The 20,959-nt window shown below is 35.9% G+C and overlaps 3 protein-coding genes across 3 annotated transcripts; 2 read left to right on the forward strand and 1 right to left on the reverse strand.

Annotated features, from left to right (window-relative positions):
• Positions 1-975: 975 nt before the first annotated feature.
• Positions 976-1,757, forward strand: LOC113315752. Its single transcript, XM_026564010.1, has 2 exons — positions 976-1,234; positions 1,351-1,757. The coding sequence occupies exons 1-2, from the start codon at positions 976-978 to the stop codon at positions 1,755-1,757; spliced, it is 666 nt and encodes a 221-aa protein (XP_026419795.1).
• Positions 1,758-13,950: 12,193 nt separating this feature from the next.
• LOC113315753 (pentatricopeptide repeat-containing protein At4g02750-like) lies at positions 13,951-15,429 on the forward strand. Its single transcript, XM_026564011.1, has one exon. The coding sequence runs from the start codon at positions 13,951-13,953 to the stop codon at positions 15,427-15,429; it is 1,479 nt and encodes a 492-aa protein (XP_026419796.1).
• Positions 15,430-17,340: 1,911 nt separating this feature from the next.
• Positions 17,341-20,843, reverse strand: LOC113319012 (nuclear/nucleolar GTPase 2-like). Its single transcript, XM_026567318.1, has 10 exons — positions 20,540-20,843; positions 20,162-20,295; positions 19,900-20,037; positions 19,614-19,712; positions 19,409-19,513; positions 19,153-19,281; positions 18,794-18,934; positions 18,445-18,545; positions 18,290-18,347; positions 17,341-17,866 (listed from the first exon to the last, which is right to left on the reverse strand). Exons 1-10 carry the CDS (start codon positions 20,763-20,765, stop codon positions 17,711-17,713), a joined length of 1,287 nt encoding a protein of 428 aa, XP_026423103.1. The 5' UTR covers positions 20,766-20,843; the 3' UTR covers positions 17,341-17,710.
• Positions 20,844-20,959: the final 116 nt, after the last annotated feature.

Here is a 20,959-nt window from a genome sequence, read left to right on the forward strand (position 1 = left end):
GTTTACTACTTTGAAAATGAGCCGTTGAAAATCAACATATTTCTGGCCGTCGAAATTAAGACCGATAGATTGTGAGGTTTTTTATTTCAGAATGTGCTCATTTTTGGTAAGAATGTAGAACATGGTAAGGGGAATATATCCTCAAAATATTAGCTTCAAATCCGTTACAGTTTGATTTTTATCCGCAAAAACGACGTCCAACGTGTGAGATAATGTGATAATAAAAATGTAAAGGGATCCTTCCTCATGGATATTACCTTTGAAGGATATCATATCATTCTACTCGTTAGCAAATGTATTATACCCATGGTGCATATGTATGTATTATGTTAATTATTTTTCTTTTAAGCTATGAATATTCTAGTATTTTATTTTTATCAAATATTCATCATATATGTATATATTCATGATGTTATCCCCACCATATGTTATAATTTATCATACTTTTTTTTTTAGTATGTTATACTATTTTTTTTAAGACCTTCCTCAAAATTGTTAATTTTAGACATGTATTTTATGCATAATATTATATCTTAGTTTGATATTACTCATGCATATCACAAATATTAACCAAAACTTATTCCCACAAAAGGTTTGCTACTAAATATAATTTTATATGCGTATATAAATGATAAACATGCCTGTTTTTTTTTTATTATTATTTTTTAACAAACTTATTTTTAGTTGACTATTTTGTCAACTTTATTACAAAATTGTTTGCAAATTATAAACCACAAAGAAATTTGGTTTGCAAGCAGAGTTTCCTTGTTAAAAACCATAAAGATTTTTGGTTAATTAATTTTGTGAACTGGATTATGATCAGAGATTGGACTATATGACATATCCGTGTTACCCACAAAACCATAAAGAAATTTGGTTTTCGTATCCATCTTGGCCATAAAGAAATTTGGTCATGGGAAAATGATACAGGGATTTGTCGTGGACTCAGAAGGACTTGAGATTTTGTCTATGTAGATGGACCCAATTCGACCAGAATTCGAACTTTTGGACTCAGCAGGACTTGAGTACTATCGTTGGGTACTTGATGTGGAAACCATCTTCATGGAAAATGAATACACCTCCACTATTAAGCCATCCGCCGCCGCTGCTCCAACAACTGAGAAAGAAAAAGCTCATGCTCTTATGTTTCTCAAGAGGCACATCGATCCTAAGCTGCGTTGGGGTTATCATCACTTGAAAACACCAAAAGAGCTATGGGATGCTCTAGATAGCCGTTTTGGGAACATTCATAATTCCTTAATACCAGAATTGAACATCATGTGGAACGAAATCCAGTTCCTCGATCATATAAAAGTTAATGTTTTCCAAAAAGACATGCTGCAAATTCAGGCACTATGGACTTTTGTGGAAAGAAACTTACAGACGAGGAAATGATTCAGAAAACTCTATCGACCTTTCCCACATCGTCCATGATACTAGCGAACCAATATCATTTAGAGGTTGACAACAAAACAATCACCACATTCAGTGGGTTGATAAACTTAATGCAAGTAGCGAAAAAGCACAATGAGATTCTTGTCAATAACAATACCAGAGTTGTGAGGAAAAAGAAAGTTCTCGAATCTAACCATGGAAAGGTCAATAGAGGAAAGAACCCCAAAAGAAAGAGGGCTCGACATTCTGATTCACATTACGATGATCCATACCCACGTGAAGTAAACACCTCTCGTGGAAGAGGACGTAAGGGGCATAATCGAGCTCCAGGACGTAAAGGTCACTCTATGTTTGGCACATAGAAAGAACTTCTGGCCATAGTGGTGGTGATCCTAAGTTCGAGAAAACATCTAAAAATCCCGCTAACAAAAAGTCCGCAGACGGAAATGCGATTTGTTTTAGATGTGGATTTACCGGACATTGGTACAAACATTGCAAGGCTAGTGCTAATGTAGCTGCGAGCTACAAATAGTACCGGGAAACTCTCGAACAAGAGTCTAACTATATGGAAGAAAATGATGTAACCACTGACGTCAACCTCACAGTCTCAGACTTCCTGGGCAATGAGGAATTTTCCCCAATAATGGATGTTCCTGACTTTGCTTGGGACTAAGAATTTAGTCTCTTGTTTTATGGCTTTCTGTCTGCCTTTAGATGCTTTGAATTTTTTATGTTATCTTAGACTATCATTTGTTTAATAGTTTAAGTAGGTATTATTGTTGCTGAACATGTTCTTACCATCATTATGTTATGTGTATGTGTATGGATTATCTATAATACTTATTTTCTATTATATTCTATAGAATTTTACTTTATTTATGATAATCTGTTGTTTAGCATGTAAATTAGAATGGAAAGGACGTCATTCTAGTAGAACAAGATTCTGTAAAGGAAGTGAGATAAATTGTTCGTTTTTTTTTGTTTGTAACATTCCTGCCTAATGTACTTGTAGGAATGTCTCCATGAGAAATTGAATGTTTTAATTGATAGTGCAACCACCCACATATCCTAAGAAAAAGACAATTATTTGTCGATTTTACTCCTTATAATACATTTGTGACTACGATGATTGGATCATCACAAGTAATAATTGGGCGAGGTACTGCTCAATTCTTGTTTCCAAACGGAACAATGATTAAAGTCACAGAAGCTCTATATGCACTAAGAGCTCACCGCACTTTTTTATGTTTCATGGATATCCGTGCAAATGGTTATCACTTGGAAACTCACTGTGAAAATGGAATTGAGTACATATATGTGAACTCTAGTGAATGAAAAAGGGAGCGCATCTTAGAGAAACTAATGAGTCACTCTAGTGGATTGCATATCACCATTATTAAGATTATTGAATCCCATGTGGTTTCCAACGATGAACTGTTGGCCAGTGACTTATATAAGCTTTGGCACGATCGACTAGGGCACCCAGGTCGAGATATGATGATACGTGTTTTGAAGAACTCACATGGACATCCTTTCTTTCGAATGAAAAATAAGATGGGACCAAAGATTGTTACAATGCAGAGTAACAATGTGCATTCTAAAGTAAATGATGCACATTTTATGCCTTCTAAAGTAAGAGAAGCGCAGCCTTCGTCTTTCAAAGTAATTGAAGCGCACCACCTGTCTCATTCTTCTTCGTTGTCCTTTTTGAAGGCACATCACTCATTCTGTAAAGCTTGTTCTTTAGCAAAGACAGGATCGAGACTATCCTATGCTAAAGATACCAAACAAAATATTCCATTTTTACAAAGAATACAAGGTGATATTTGTGGACATATACATCCAGAATGCGAACCATTCAGGTATTTTATGGTTCTGGTTGATGCTTCGACCCGTTAGACACATGTTGCGTTGTTGTCCACAAGAAATTAATGCTGCATTTGCAAAGCTCCTAGCACAAATTATACGACTAAGGGAACACCACCCTGATCATCCAATCAAGTCTATCAGACTTGATAATGCTAGAGAATTTACATCTAAAGGATTTCATGATTTTTGTATGTCTAATGGAATTGACGTAGAGCATCCCGTACCCCATGTACACACTCAAAATGGTCTCGCAGATGCTACCATCAAAAGGTTACAGATGATAGCTAGGGCATTGGTTATGCGTTCCAACTTTCCTATTACTGCCTGGGGGTATGCCATATTGCATGCAACATTACTTATTCGCTATAGACCCACTGCTATCCAACCATTTTCTGCGTACCAGTTGGTAACTGGATATGAGCCTGATATTTCACATTTACGCATATTTGGCTGTGTCATGTGCATGCTTATTACGCCCCCACAGCGTACTAAGATGGGTCCACAAAGACAGGTAGGTATTTATGTTGGATATGAATCCCCAACAATTATCTGTTAATTAAAACTTTTGACAGGCGATCTCTTTACCGCTAGATAAAGTAAAATCTGATGAAAATTTGGCAGACTTATTTACTAAGTCATTACCTAAGTCCACATTTGAAAAACATCTGAGAAGTATAGGACTAAAGAGATTGTACAAACTTCCATGACTCGATAGTGAAAACCGGAGGTCTTACAACCACACCCAATATTTCGTTTAGGCAATCTGTATGGACTAACTCCAATATATTTCCAAGAGAATCAACTAGACAATCAGACTCAATCAAGGAAAATACATCCAAAAGTTATATCTCAATTTCTCAAATCAATCTGCAATCGAACAGATAGAAATATGTGAGCCGGATTAATGTAAGAAATAACTTGGATGGTACTAAAAACCAATATCCAAGCGTCAACCAATTTCAATCAACAACCAAAGGTTAGATTCACCAATTTATTGAACTATGCACAACCTGTGATATTTCAATTATATAAAAATATAATGCGAAAAAGAAATAACACATACACCAGAAATTTTGTTAACGAGGAAACCGCAAATGCATAAAACCCCGGAACCTAGTCCATATTTGAACACCACACTGTATTAAGACGCTACAGACTCTAGCCTACTACAAGTTAACTTCGGACTGGAATGTAGTTGAGCCCTAACCAATCTCACACTGATTAAGGTACAGACGCGTTCCTTACGGCTCTTGAACCACGACGGATTCTGCTCAATTGATTCCCTTAGATGATCTCACCCACAACTAAGAGTTGCTACGACCCAAAGTCGAAGATTTTATAAACAAATCTGTCTCACACAGAAAAGTCTATTGAATAGATAAATCTGTCTCCCATAGAAATACCTACGAGTTTTTGTTCCGTCTTTTGATAAATCAAGGTGAACATGAACCAATTGATACGGCGGTCTTATATTCCCGAAGAACAACCTAGTAATATCAATCACCTCACAGTAATCTTAATCGTATGGAAGCGAAACAAGATTTTGTGGAATCACAAACGATGAGACGAAGATTTTTGGGACTACTTTTTATCTTACCTATCGGAGATTAATGTAGCGCCCCCAAAGCTAGCAGCTGACTAATCCAAGAGATTAACTAAATAAAGAGGTACTACGAATCCAGATCATTTACTTAAATATTCAATTGAGAAATCTTTTACAAAAACTTAACTCAAAAACTAGGCCCGCTCTGAAATATATATATATATACAAGAACTCCTCTCAAAATAATACATATACAATAGACATTTTGTTTGCAAATAGAATATACAAATAATAATCATATCCGAAATTAACCAACTAACGAACTCAACCCTTGAAGCTTTCGCTGCGCAACTCTGATCTGTCTCTGAAACTGAAAGTGGGAATGGGTGAGCACATCATCCCTAAAAGGGGTGCCCAGTAGGAATAAAAAATTTAACTTTCAAGTAATCATTAGAATGATTTGGAAAACAATTCATGTTTTCCCAAAACACCAAAAGACAACCAATTCACATAAATAAACAATCATGGTATATGGAACTAACTCCTTCTTCAAAACAATGAATTATTGGATGTCGACCAATCCCTTATACATCCAATTGTATACATTGACAATGAAATCTATTGTATGTCGACCAATTCCTTACACATCCAATAGTATACATTGATGTCGACCAATTCCTTACACATCAATGTTGGTGTCGACCAATTCCTTACACACCAAAATGAAGGAGCGTATTCTATATACCTCAGATGATAATGTTCATTTCCCAAACAATTCATAAAGACAAACAAAGCATTACAATTCCTTTCCAAGCAATGGAAAGATTAAAAGAATCAACAGTACTTTCGGAATTTAAAATAAAACAATGCATGGAATACACAATTAGGCAATGCATGAATTTGTTAAACATAAACTTTTGTAAATAAAACAATAATAATCACAAAAGAGTTAAATATAAATTCCCACATCTTTTGATGACAAGCCACACCTAGCTCGAGATTCACGATCCACTGGTTCATCCTTTGAATCGGTCGTTGTTAATATAGACTAACTGAAATTGCAGTAACAAGCTTTCACTAGAGAGATTCTACCCAACACAATCATTTAACCCTCCAACAACATCACAGGAAACATCACTCAACATCATACGCACCCAACTGATTCAACCACGGTTTCATAACTACCTCTAATTCCAGTCCTGCCATTCAATCACTAAAACCAACGGCATTCATTAACTTCAACTCAGGCGCTACTAACATCAACTCATACACTGTCTGCACTTTCATCTCTACCACCATATCCATACACCATTTCATTCAATCTTCATAAGCAACACCAACATTCTTTTATTCTTTCAATTACAGACACAGTGTCTTATTCACAACAGCACCTTAACCAACTTAAATGATTCCATCCCAGCAAATTAAGATCAACTCATCTTCTTGCTTTGAATCAATTCTTCAATTCTTCTTGAAACTGCAACAAGCCACCAACATAGACCCAAGACATGCAACTATCCCCAATTCACCAACTATACTTCATTTAAGAACAAACCCATCATTCTTTATCACCATCTTTGATTCTCAGTAAACTCCAATTCAAGTACCGATTCTCAACACCGAAACCCCAATTCAATCTCTGAAACCCTAACTCTTAATTCACTCACCATAAAAACTCTACAGTTTCAGTTAAACATCAATCAACGACAACCCCTTCGTTCTACACACAATTGTTATTCAAAAAGCCTATTGTTTCTATAAAAAACACGAAATCAGAAGAAACCCTAATTGATTCTCTCTGATTCACCTTTTCTTATAACTCTGAAATAACTGCTTGAATTTACACAACCATATCATCACCTTCATTATCTATACAACTTCATCAATTGATTTTCTTCATTTAATCTCATGGATAATCAACAGGAGGAGAAGAACAGAGAAAGAGAGGAAGAAAGAAGACGAAGAAAAAGAAAGAAGAAGATAAGAATGACTTCTTCCCGATCGGTTCGGTGAAGATAAGGCCAACCAAATTTTACTGAGGCACCCACATTATGGATAAGGTCCGCCAAGGCGGTTAAACCACAAAATAACTAATTTGCCCTTCAAACTAATTTGTCGGTATCTTCCTCGTCCGGTATCTGATTGACACGTTCGAGTAGTCTATTTCGCATAACTTTTAGAGACCTATTCAACGATACTATTTTTGTATCTAGATTGTTGTTAGATTAATTTCTATTAATTAATGTTCGTGTTAACCTAATCGAGTTATTATCGGCTAATTCGTCACTTGACTGGTCTAATAGCGTTGACGAGCTTGGGGGTCTTCACAATTAAATCTCGAGCAAATCTTAGAGAAGATAGTACTCAAAACGATAGAACAAAGTAAGATCAGAACACGCAAATACAGAGAAAATAATTGGGTCTGGCTTCAGAATCCAAATGAAGTCTTTAAGTCGTTAACCTATAATGGTTTTAGGAAAAGACCTAGGTTAAAGGAGAATCGACTCTAGTCGCAACTAGTATCACACATGAGGTGTTGGGATTAGGTTTCCTAGTTGCTAGAGTTCTCCCTTAAATAGTCTTCAAATCAGGGTTTGCAATCAATGCTACCTTGGAAACAAAGCATTCAATATTCACCTTTAGATAAAAACATGATTAGAGTCAAGCTAATATATTTTAACCGTTAGATCGAACTTAACTTGTTTTGCACAAATGAAATGTGACTTCATTTAGATATGAGTAACCGTACCCAAACATGTGCACATAGTTGGCTCAACAATAGATAACCGAAGTTAGCCATATGAATACTTTCATATCAACCTTGTTCATCTTAATCACAACTAGTTCAAATGACTTAAATGAAACTAGTTATGGAGTTGTTCAATTGTTTGTATTCTCATAGAAGTATACAAGGCATAATTGAAGCAAAATCGATTTTGATTCACTTGAATCAATTCATGAACATTATACCCAAGGTTTGCAAAAGACTGCATTTCTTAATATATAAATATATTTGTTCATGAACAAACCGATTTTAGAACTTAACCCACTCAAGTATGCAAAGGGGTACGCATACTTAGAGTTCCGAACTTGGTACGGGTTCGCCAGTATGCGAACCCGTTCGCATACTGACGTACACAACCAAACTCAGTTGAATTCCCAGACTTGAACTGTTAAGCCGGTACGCGTACGGGTATGCATACTAAGTTCTCGGACTTCAACTATCACACCAGTACGCGTACGGGTATGCATACTAAGTTCTCGGACTTCAACTATCACACCAGTACGCGTACGGGTATGCATACTATGGTTACCGGACTTTGAATAACTTGCAATAGTTAGCATACAAGTACTCATATTGTGCTATATCTAATAAATGTTTAATCGTTCTAAACTCCATATTAATCATTGAAATATTCTTAGAAGATGGGAATAGATGTCTCACACAAACTATTAGCTTCAAAGCAATTTTCAAGTGATCAATAGATCAATACGCAACATTCCGAGTCTACATCAAATGACTGCCTCACACAAATCATGTAAGATGTTACCAGGCGATTTTCACATGATCATCTTTTGAATTTCGTCAAGAATAAAGAAGAACTTGGTTAAAGCGAAAGCTTACCAACACATATTTCGAGAAATATGTAAGCGAGTTAAACTCAGCTCGAAATATCAAATGTGTATAATATAAAGTCTATATAGTTATACGACTTTTGTGTCAATAGGAGATAGAATAGAAATAGAATTCTGAGTGATAGATGATTACAAGTCTCCATATACCTTTTGTTAATGAAGTTCCACAAGCTCCCCTTAGTAGTTCTTCGTCTTCAATCGATGAATGCCGTGAAGTCTAAATCTCAACTACACATTTTATCCTAATCTGAGACATAGTTATAAGTAGACTAGAAATCAAGACTTATAGTTTTGGCAACTAAACTTGACAAACAAGCTTGAGATAGCAACGCTTGATCGAGAAGTTCTCTAACAGGTAGGACTAAAGAAATTGTCCACTCCCATAAATGTTTTAGACTAAAAAAAGTGTCATGCATCAGGGGGAGCACCTGATGGTATGTTGAACTCTTTTCCTTCACCGAGGTTACTTTTTCCCACTGGGTTTTATTACTCGGAAAGGTTTTTAATGAGACAACAATAATACAATTCATGGGGAGCATCTAACGATGCAATGATGACATCAAAGTGTGTTTTACTCTTTTCCTTCATCGAGGTTACTTTTTTCCACAAGGTTTTGTTACTCGGTAAGGTTTTTAATGAGACAACAAAAACACTAGAGATACAACTTTGGTTGAGGTTATTCTTCTCCTTACAAGTGTTTAGGTTTTTGTGCGAAATATTTTTCCTGACATGGTTCTACAAAGGAGAAGAGTCCTGACAAGCGACGTCATTTCAGAAGCTCAAGTGTCTTTCTCCTTTGACCAGTTTTTCATCAACAAACGTTTTCTGGAAAGGTTTTGACAAAGAAGTTAGTTTATAATGGTGGTCATCCAAGGGGGAGTGTTGTAGGAATGTTATTGGTGGTATGATTGACCACCCCCATGTGTCGCTATGCATGGTCAACTTTCATATTTGATGGACACATGGAGCACTTACTCCTACCTTGTCTTCATCTCATGTATTTAAAGAGTAAATGTTAATGAGAAAACACATCTGATTCTCCTTCTTCTCTTTTCATACTTTGTCTCCTTTATGTTTTTGTCTCTTGTTTTGTCTACCACTTTGAACAAATATCTCTTATTATGCTATTTTTAGTCCACTTCACAGTCATTGTATGTCCCTGGATAGCTTTCACAACATTCATGCAGTCTCCTTCAAGATGTAATTTCCTAATGCCACGCTCCTTGCCCATAGAACTGCTTCCAGTGCACTCAATGCTTCTGCCTGTTCTGGATCTACTGCAGCTTTTAGGATACATCACACTCCATTGCATCCATATACATTGTTCTGAGGATTAGTCCAGTTCTTGACATTGTATTATCATCAACAAAAGAAGCATCAAGATTGATCTTCTCAACATGAATAGATGGAGGATGCCAAGTATATGTAACATATGACACATTTCTGATATTATTAGCAAATTCAGCCGAATAGGAATTCCATTCCTCCATATACTTAGTGATATTGGTTGTAGTTATTGTCTCATCAACCTGAACATTATCAAATATTTTGGAACATCTTGCCTTCCAAATATACCAAACAATAAAACCAACATATGCAACAACTTTTTGATCTACCTGCACCCCTGTAGAATTAACTGGAAAATGGAACAAAGCCAATCATGGAAGTTATAACTACTGATAGTTAAGTAAAGATCTTGATTAACAATATACCAGATTCTAGTAGCTACAGGGCAACTTATAAACAGATGATGGCTGACTCGATCACTACTATCACAGAAATGACAAGACACACTATTGTGTCTAGTAAACACTATTGTTAACATCATATATATCACATATGTATCACATTTATCACATTTATTAATTCACGAATGTGTTATTATAATAAATTATATGTATTCCAAATATTTTATATTTTATCCATGGAGTACTTAATGATTGGGTGTTAACTTATAATCGTTGCACAACAAAACCCAGTTATAAATTTATTATTTTGAAAATACCAAACAAGAAAAAAATCATGAAATACAAAAGGAAATTGTTAAAGTGCACAACAACTTCCAGAGGACTATTACCCTTGAGAATTACAACTATATTATAAAGACAAATATTTAATGATAACTTCTACCAGAGGTGGCGATATGTTGCAACAAACAGAAAATTCAAAGGTTTAGTAGAGATGAGTAGTATTTCATCACCATTAGAATCAATTAGAGCTTTAACAATCACGTGAAGTTGGGATGATTCTGTTCATCATCTTGAGTAATAATTTCTTGTGAGAAAGGAGGGGTTGCACCGATGATGATGAGGATTAAAGAGATGATTAAGTAAGAAGCCATTGATAAAGGAGGAGGAGAAGAAGACATCATAGAAGAAAATAGAATGAGGTATGAGAGTGGTGGACTTGTAAAATATTAATGAACTGTGTTAGTCATAAGGGTTGTATATATTACTGCTAAAACTACCCCAGGAATGGTTCCTATAAAAGGTAGTGGTGGTAAGGAGGACAACTGTTGCATTTTAGATAACATGTTGTTTATGTCAGTTCCAGTTTCACAATTGTTCCTCTATGCGGTTAAAGCAGACACCAACCTAAAAGTTACATCACTGTCAAATCCTTTCATCAAACAAGATGTACAACACATATATCACAATATTGACTGGGGAAAAAAATCTGAAAAATGAAGAATACTCCATCAATTCATATATTCTTGTGGAAATGTGCTCATGAAGTTCTTCTCACTAATGCTAAATGAATATCCTTCTAAACTAAATCGAACTTTTATGAAAATCAAGTAGATGTGAAGAAGAAACTATCTCTCACCTGCTCATGTATTGTCTCCTTGCTAAGTCTGTTTGGCATATGCTTCTTGGAGTTAACAACCAGCTCCTTGGTACTATTAAAAATTCTCATGATTGATTAAGTTCTTGGTTCCAAGATAATTACATCTCCAATAATTAGGCTCCCATACATGTGACAATATGTTGGTTCATCTGGAAAGCTAGATGTGAAAATACCTTCATATATGTGGTTTCAGATGTTGCCACGACTGTCAACAATATAAAACAACACCTTTGCTCTTATTACAGGGTCATTCATAACCCTGGTCACATTCTAAATAATTTCCACTTCACCATGGATACAAGAGTGGTAACTGATCATACTGAATGCTGCCCACAAGAAGAAGTTTGGCATATAATAAGCATATACATCATGCAGGAAACGGGCAACCTTTCCAATTAAACTAATATTGTCTAATTTCTTTGTCTTCCTCAGGGAACTACATTGGGGCTAGAGAATACCCATCTTGCAGAAACAATGGTAATGAAGCAAGAAAAAACAAAAAACAACTGATCTAGCACTGAATGGGCCAAAGAATTACAGAAAACATATGTATATTTGGAAGTTGGGAGCTTTACAATCCTCAACTACATCGTGGAAGTTTATGAAACAAAAGTGCAAGAAAGGTCCTCTCTAAACTTCCACAGGAATATAAGTCAGATTACTAATTGGTGAAGGCATAAATGGGATCTCATTTATATTAGGAAACCATAATGCAAACTTGTTGCGCAACTAACCTCAATATGTAACCGTAGTAGTTCATATAATGAGTAATCAAGAAGAGTTTTATTAGAATGTCCAAACTTAAGTTTTTTGTTCAATAACTTAATGGTCGGAAACGATGTATTTCTGACTTGTTCGACGATGCGTCTTGGCACTTCTAATAACAGTAGAAACAGTGTGATCACCTCGCAAGAGTTTTCCCTTGTTTTTCTTATACTCCTTCAGTCCTTAATAGATAACCTAGTTCAAGTTTGTACAATTCAGAAGTATTTTTTACAGTTATACCCTATTAGATAATAATTAATAAAATATAGAAATGATTTATCTCTCAAAATATATCACGAATATTCGTAAAATTTTACCATCGAAAAATATTTTAAAACATCTACCTAACGAATATAAACATGACTATCAAATTGTACATATTTTTTATACTAACAATAATCAATTAAAAAGATTGTGTTAGAAATATCCCCTTATTTAACGATATATAAGCCATTTGGGAAAAATTTCAAAAATGAATGGGACGGAGAAAGATATAAGAAAAAATTACTTTAAAAAAATAGGTTGGCGATCTTTTTTTCTTAATAGGAAGGAGGATTTCTATTAGGGATAAAAGCTTACATATTGTTTTTATCCTACTGAATCATAGTTATAATTCGGTCAGCTACATTGTTAAACCAATTAAAACAACGAGAACGAGTTCTTGCAATCTTAGATCGGCAATCGGCCTATCTTTTTTTTTTTTTTTTTGAAGCAAATAGATTGTGCGTAATCAATAGTCAAAATGCTTCGAAAAGAAAAAAAAAACAGTCAAAAGCATATTACAATGAATTTGATTGAAAAGAATTTGTCCCGGCGAGTGTTACGGGTACCATGTAAATTAGTTTAAAATTAGATATTTATCAAGTCGTAAGCAAATATAACTGTACCTGATTATCGAATCAAGATGTATTAACTTATTTTTAGCCCCGCTGATAATCAAATCAAATCAACAATTCATATCTTAATCATTCGTATCTTACTTCTGACCCCACGAACGTGCATTCTCAATTACATCATAAGTATCTTCTCTGTTCTTTGTCATTCTCGCTAAACAATTATTCTTAATTATTATTAGACTTCAATTTTATATTTATGACACGTTAATTAATCAATCTAATGGTGTACAGATTCTTCCAGCTGATGCTAATCCACTTGATCATCAAACAACTCACATTGAATGGTAATTGAACTGACATTGTAGCGTTAGCTAGACATTGGCCCATAAATTTGGCAGCGGTTTCTGTCTGTGTCGGTCTCATTTTGAGCATTCTTTTCAGCCCCAATGTCCGGTTTCTGAGTAAACTTTCTCCGTTCAATTGTCCCCGAAAACTATATTTGAAAAGCAAACCATCACAAAGCTGATGAGTTTCAAACTCAGATTGTTGATATAGTGATTCAACAATTTATCAGCCGTGACGCCTTTCACTGTGCTGCCAATCCAATTAGGCAAGTACCCAAGTGACACTTTTCTTCTCTTCTATCATTTTTTTGAAAAAAATATTTTTCTTAGTTAATTTTTTATTTAATTAAGATTAATAAAGAATTAAAAAAGGTGTTAGCATCTCTCACATGGCTTGTAAATAGTAAACGTTACAATAAGTGCACGCATGTGTGAATGTAGTCCTCACCAATGACTACGGGTCGTATTGTCGTAATCGATTGTTAAATGTCAACTTATCACTTCTAATGTCCGTATCAAACTCTAATTACACACTTATGTACTTACAACTCGTACTACTATAACCGCTGATCCAATAATTGATTCCCACTTCTTATAACTTCAGTTGTTTACTGTCAACTTAACAATTTTAATGCTCCGGGCGCAAGTCAGAGGGTTTTGTTCAGTGAACAATCTGAATCGTTTGATCAATGAGAGTGTTCGTAATGGTAGATTAATGGATGCTCGAAAACTGTTTGATGAAAACCCCAAAGGTCGAGATATAGTTACATGGAACTCGATTATATCTGGGTATGTAAAAAATGAACAAATTCATACTGCACAACAGTTGTTCGATGAAATGCCTGAGAAAGATGTTGTTTCGTGGAACACAATGCTTAAGGGTTTCCAACGGATAAACGATATTGAGAAATTGGTTAGTTATTTCAAACAAATGATTATGTATGGATTGAAACCTACAGAATTCACCATAGCAATACTGATTACTGCACTGTCAAATGAGGAGTTTCGTATTTTGATACAACAGATTCATACACGTGTTGTTAATCTTGGGTTGAATTCTAGTGTATTTGTTGGATCGGCTTTGATGAAAAGTTACATGAGTATGGGATGTCCGGTTGCAATATATCGCGTCTTTGAAGAAATTTTGGTTAAAGATGTTACCTCTTGGAATGCATTGCTTTCTGGGTATATGAATTTAGGGTGTGTTGATCAAGGTCGACGAGCTTTTGAAATAATGCCCGAGAGAAATGTAGTTTCTTGGACTACTATGGTTAACGGACTCGTTAACAATAAGAAACTTGATGAAGCTAGGTTTTATTTTGATGAAATGCCTGAAAAAAATGTGGTGTCATGGACTGTTATGATCAGTGGGTACGAGCGAAATGACCAGTTTGTAGAAGCATTAGAATTGTTTGTTTTAATGAGGAGATTGGGATACTGTCCTAATCAAATTACATTGTCTAGTGCCTTGAGTGCTTGTGCAGGTTTTTCGACTCTTGTATTTGGGATGCAAATTCACACAAGCCTAATAAAATCTGGTCAGCCAGTTGACATTATATTATCAAGCACCCTTGTCGATATGTATGCTAAATGTGGGGATATTAATGCTGCAAATAGTGCTTTTGAGTTGATACCAGAGAAGAATTTGGGGTCGTGGAATTCGATCATAGGAGGTTTTGCAGAACATGGGCTTGGAGTGAAAGCATTGGAGAAGTTCGAAAGTATGAAAAATGTGGGTGTTAGGCCAGATGAAATAACGTTGGTGCATGTTCTGTCTGCGTGTGCACGTGGTGGATTAACAGATGAAGGTGAGATGCACTTTGAGAAAATGGAAAGAGAATATGCAGTAAAACCAGGGATTCAGCATTTTGCCTGTATGGTGGATCTTTATGGGCGAGTAGGGCAATTGGAGAAGGCTGTGGAATTGATAAGAAAAATGCCATTTGAACCTGATGTTGTAATATGGGGAGCTTTGCTCGGAGCTTGTGGATTGCATTCAAGTCTGGAAGTCGGGTTGTTTGCTGCAGAAGAGATGCACAAACTGGAACAAGATCATCCTGCAGTTTATTCGTTGCTTACAAAGATTCAAGGTGAGAAGGGAATGTGGAATCAAGTGACAGAGCTGAGGAACATGATGAAACAAAGTGGTGCTAGAAAGCAAAAAGCTGGAAGCTGGATTGAGTCACCTACTTGATTTCTTTGCTTTATAAGAATGTTTATTATTCACCAATAATATCAAGTATAAATAGAAGTTGTTCTCCACAATCCTGAAAAAGAACTGAAACCTCAAAGCTCAATTTACAAATCCAAGATCAGGCACTTCAACAGTAGAACGATTTTTTGGGACCATGATTTTTCTTTGGGGACCATGATTTTATTTTGGGTAAAGACATTAGAAGTAAATCTAGGTCACCCCTTATCTAGATATTTATATTAATATCTAAATTATCCTCCTGATTAATTTTGGGTGATGATTAGCTAGTGTTAATAATAATTAGTGTAATGATTAGTGAGATGATTAAGTTAAAGATAATTAGTGAGATTAAAAAATCAGATGAGTTTTTTTTTTAAAGAAGTAGAATTATTGAGAGAGTAAAGTTAGAGAAGATGAAGAAGGAAAACATGAAAAACGATGGATTTTACCAACCACAACCGGAGGAAGGGTATTTGGGTACCCAGGTATGCTTCAAACTTAGATAATGTTGGTTGAATTGCTCCAAACTTTCAAGAAAACGAAATTTTTTATGTAAATTTGGGCCAGTTCGGTTAACCATATGTCAACAACATGTAACCGAACACATCTGAAAGTGTAGTTCGGTTACCATATGTCAAGAACATGTAACCGAACACACCTGAAAGTGTAGTTCGGTTACGTTTTCCAAACACGCAGGTTACCAAACTCTCTCGTTAATGGAGGTTTTGGTCGTACAGTGCAATGTTCGGTTACCTAGGATAAAATGGTAGGAAACCGAACTTTGAACTTGACAATTTATTTGAGTACATCTTGTGTGTTCGGTTAGTTCGCAAACTTCAACGCAACTAAATTCCCAACCGAACTTCAGGTTAAAAGTAACCTAGTGTTAGAAGTTCAGTTGGTTCGCAAACTTCAACATATTTTGCGAATCAACCGAACTGGGCTTATAGGTAGAGTTCGGTTACAAAGAAAACTTAATAATTTTGCGAACGAACCAAACTTATGGACTTGTATTGTTCTAATACAAGGAGTTCGGTTAAAAGTATTTTTTTGCGAATCAACCGAACTTTGAGTTCGGTTAAGAAAAAAATAATTTGTGATAACCGAACTTTTTACTGAAAAAAAAATCCATTAAACCTCTCTGCAACTTCCATTTTCAACTCATTTTGATGATTAGTTCTCATTTATTCAACCAAAAACGAATGACAAGTAATGGGTTTGTGAGAATATCTTTGTTAATGTTTTAAATTAAGCTATATATATATAGTGGTGGTGGTGGTAATCAGAGGTGGTGGTGGTAATCAGTGGTTGTTGGTGGTGATAATTGGAGGTGGTGGTGGTGGTAATCGGCGGTGGTGGGCGGTGGTGATAATCGGTGGTTGTTGGTGGTGGTGGTGATAATCGGTGGTTGGTGGTGGTGGTGGGAATCGGTGGTTGGTGGTGGTGGTAATCGGCGGTGGTGGGAGGTGATGGTGAGAGGAGGTGGTGGTTATATATATATAGAGAGAGAGGTGGTTATTGTGTTGGTTTTAAATTAAATTAGGTTAAGGATAGGTCACTACAATATTCTAGGACACCCCTTATAATTATAGGGAAGGTGGTCTAATAAGACCATGGTCCCAAAAAAAACCATGGTCCCTGGAAAATCATTCCAACAGTAGGCAGGCTAGTAGCTAAGAAATCTGGCCTACTTTGAAAATAGCCAACTTCCCCTCCCTCCAAGCCCATAAAAAAAACAAAAAAAAACTTGCCCTCTCAGGCTCTTCCCATGATTCATGAATGACTACTTTTTAGCTAAGACATCAGCTGAAAAATTGCTCTCTTACACAAACAATGTCTAAAAATTCAATCTTATCCCCATGTTTACAACTATAAAATCATAGCAAAGTACGTAACTGTATGGATATTAACTTGGCAAAATAACTTAGAAAAGTCATGTTTCAATAATTCTATAAATGGCTCAGAATTTGAAGTTGCACAAACAAAGGATAAAAGAAAGACTCGATCACAGAGACTCAGAAAATCCAGATGCAACCAGCACAATTGTCTGGATTCTCTACTTTTTTAGATTTTAAATTAAAGACATGGAAAAGGAGTGTAATAGGCACCAATTGTTAGGATGATTCAAGAAGCTTCACAGGTTCCTTACAAGATTTGTTCTCAAATTCCTGCTCTGGTTGTGGACCAGATTCATTGTCTGACCCCTGATCTGGACTCTATTCAGGATCCTCACCATCTAACTTGTTCAGGTCAACGTGATCTCTTCGAACCTGAACATATTTTAGTTGCCAACCACAGTTTCTTCATTAGCACTGGCTGTCGAGGGTTTCTCATTAGCATTCTCTAGCTTCGGCGGGGTTACAAAATACGGTACTCGACCTCTTTGCCAATCATGGAGAACCATCTCTGCCGCACTAGTCATGTCAGGCTCAGTGCCCTAGAGGTAACCAAGTCAAAAGCACAGTCAAAATTCTTGGAATGATTGTTGGAGAATTTTCGCCCCAGGTGGTCAGCCCAACACTTATGGCCAATTATGAGATACCAAGAAGTGCAAAAGTTCAAGAAATATAACCAAAGTTAAAAAATCCAATCAAAGTCAGTTTCTGACAAATCTTTGAGATAGTACCAAGTTTTGGATTCTTAAGCATGTGCAGCATCAAATGCCATAATACAAACTTGATGGTCTCAAGCACTATATTGCTTTCTAATAGAGCATATCCTAGGGTAAAACGGTTACAAGCATGATTTATTTTCCATTTGGAAAGATGAGTGTAAATCTTGACCAAATTTAGCAGGCTTAAAGAACACTCGAGATAAAAACTGCTGATGTCAGTTAAGTAATGTATACGCTGAAACTGACCTTCAAAAGTAAGCCAGACATTTTGCATAGCTGAATAAGGAAATCCTCCTGATCTACCCTGAAACAGGATGAAAACTAAAAGATAAGTCACAGCATATTTGACAGTATAATGTTTGGATCTTTCAATGCTCTCCACCATTGAGAAAGAGACATACCAGTCTTTTATCTTATAAGCTCTTTGGAGATGTTTTTTCTTCACACGTCTCAGAACTTCTCTAATATGCTTTTCTGCATCTTCTAAGTTTGTAACATGTACCTAATTATGGTACAAAGGATGACAACAAACAATGAATTGTTTAAATGGAAAGCAAAAGGATCTACACAGCTTTTGCAACATAAAAAAGAAACCTTCACAATTGCATAAGAAAATACTAAACATAGCAGAATCCTGATAGACTTTAGACCCAGGATCTACAGGGAACACACGGTTCCCCTCCTCCGAATGATCAAATTGCAATGCTCCATAAAAAAACCAGAAGCTAATTAATAATTGCTTGTACTTACAGCACCCTTAAATATGATAGAGGTTTCAGTATCACTATTTTGGTAAACAACTCCAGGGCAGTCGATCAAGAAGATCTGCTCCGTAAGCTTTACATATTGGAGGACTTTAGTTTCTCCAGGGGTAGGAGCAACCTCGCACACCTTGTGAAAAAAATAAATAAGGTTGATCGTTGGGTATGCAAATTTGGAACTAACAGGTATCACGTTAGAAGTTATAATAAAGGAGGCATCCTATATGCTCTTCGACTTTCTTGGCAAGTCCACATTTTTTTTCCAATGACAATATCAAAAGTCAAATACTCAAATTGCACAAGTTCTATTTGGAAAATCAATAATATGGAGTAAAGTTATCGACATACAGATTTGGCCCTTAAGGTATTGATGACTGATGATTTGCCAACATTTGGATATCCAACAAATCCCACAGATATAGCTTGCTTGCCACATTTTAAGCTGGCAAGCTGCCCTAGTACTGAAAGAAGAAGTTCCTGTTAAACAAGAAAGAACAAAATATAAAATAGCTTCCAAGTGCAACTAAGACAACGAAATAAAGAAGTAGCTGGCCAAATTTTTTTCAGAGAAAGAACTAATAATTGTTATCTTTGGATAAATTACCTTGCCAAAAGATTTATTTATGCTAGCCTGAAAAGCAAGAGTAGGATAATCCTTTGATAAAACACGAATCCAACCCTTTGTAGCCCACTCTGGCACAAGATCACACTGGAAATGGTAACAAATATCAAAGAAGTGCCAAATGGACTGTAACTAGCTAGACAGATAGATAGTGTCAGAGATTCCCATAACCAAAACATGTAACAACCTTGTTTAGCAGGAACACCATGTGCTTATGCTTGCGCTCATTCAAGTACCTCTCCAGGAGATAACATCGCGTGCCTTGTGGATCCCTGGCATCCAATACCTGTCAAATACATGAAGAAAATTTGGGGTCATACATCATTAGCCTGGCCAACAAACCCCAAAATCAAAAATTCAGAGCTTAAACGAATTACACAAAATCAATTAGTTAACACAGTTAAGCAACACATATCTTATAGGAAGCACATGAAGTGTTCTACAGCGCTGCAAGTTACATTGAAGAATCTCACCTGCACAATAACATCCAAAGAGTCTATGACCTTGTAGAGATCATCCCCAATACGTTTGCTTTCACCATTCTCAAACATGCTATGCCTGACTAGGTCCCTTAAACCATCCGATTGACTCCGTTCTACAGACGGAGCTTTCTATCGGAAAAGTAAACGACTCACACATTCAGAAGATAAAGTCTACTTTTACATAGAAGAAAGCAAATTCTAAACAACCAAATGTAAGTTGATCAAAAAAATTAAAAAAAAAAAACACATTTACCTTTTGGTGATCTTGTAAAAGGGACATAGGGAGCAACCGCTGCTTCAAGATCACATTGTAGTTGCTTGAAAGCTTATTACCAAGCTCATCTCGAAACTCCTCAAGCTCTTTGGGATCAATAACTCGGGTATTATCTATAGTAATTGATTAATGTAAAGTTATCACCGAATTATCACGCAATTGAAAGCTTTCCAGCAACAATACATTAACCTTTTCCCTCTAGAGATAAATTAATATTCAACCCAATCAATTGAGCTTGAAAAGGCACAAATGCAACAACAGTTTTCCAACAAAACTTAGATTATATTCACCAAATCACATTTTATGTCTCTAAATCTATTGATAAGCATAAAATTCTAAAGAAAAACTCAAACATACCAAACCAGCGTCGATCAGGTTGTATCCGTGTATTAGGAAGATCTTTCTCTTGATACTCATGCTTCAAAATCTTTCCTTTAGAATTACGTTTAGGTTTGGTCTTATACATCTTCAGCCTCCTTTTAGTAGCAGCAGTTCGAGTACCACTGTTCCCATCGCTACGGTAAACATCCAATGAATGTTTCGGTTTCCCTGAAACATTAACTTTTCTCTCCTTCATCACCATGCTTTAACACCCCAAGTAGAGAACCAGACTGTCTCAAGTTTAAAACCCTAATAACGAACCCCAAACGTTTCTACGAAGTCGAAGGGCTTACTTCGCTTCGAGTCTCCGACTCTTGCATGCATGAGAAGGAACTCGCTCCCCATTCCTGCGATTAGTGAGCACGTGCCAAGCAAGTGCAATCAGTATTTGGCCAT

Source organism: Papaver somniferum, chromosome 10 (genome assembly GCF_003573695.1).
Source record: "Papaver somniferum cultivar HN1 chromosome 10, ASM357369v1, whole genome shotgun sequence".
Classification (NCBI taxonomy): Eukaryota; Viridiplantae; Streptophyta; class Magnoliopsida; order Ranunculales; family Papaveraceae; genus Papaver; species Papaver somniferum.

Excerpts from the sequence above, each read along its gene's own strand:
- LOC113319012 (XM_026567318.1), bottom strand. The coding sequence starts at position 20,765 with ATGGTGATGAAGGAGAGAAAAGTTAATGTTTCAGGGAAACCGAAACAT. Across the intron at positions 19,514-19,613 it reads TGGTGTTCCTGCTAAACAAG|TGTGATCTTGTGCCAGAGTG; the intron begins GTTGTTACATGT and ends TACCATTTCCAG. Across the intron at positions 18,546-18,793 it reads CTATCATATTTAAGGGTGCT|GTACATGTTACAAACTTAGA; the intron begins GTAAGTACAAGC and ends TACCATAATTAG.
- LOC113315753 (XM_026564011.1), top strand. The coding sequence starts at position 13,951 with ATGGATGCTCGAAAACTGTTTGATGAAAACCCCAAAGGTCGAGATATA.
- LOC113315752 (XM_026564010.1), top strand. The coding sequence starts at position 976 with ATGGACCCAATTCGACCAGAATTCGAACTTTTGGACTCAGCAGGACTT. Across the intron at positions 1,235-1,350 it reads ATGGGATGCTCTAGATAGCC|GCACTATGGACTTTTGTGGA; the intron begins GTTTTGGGAACA and ends CTGCAAATTCAG.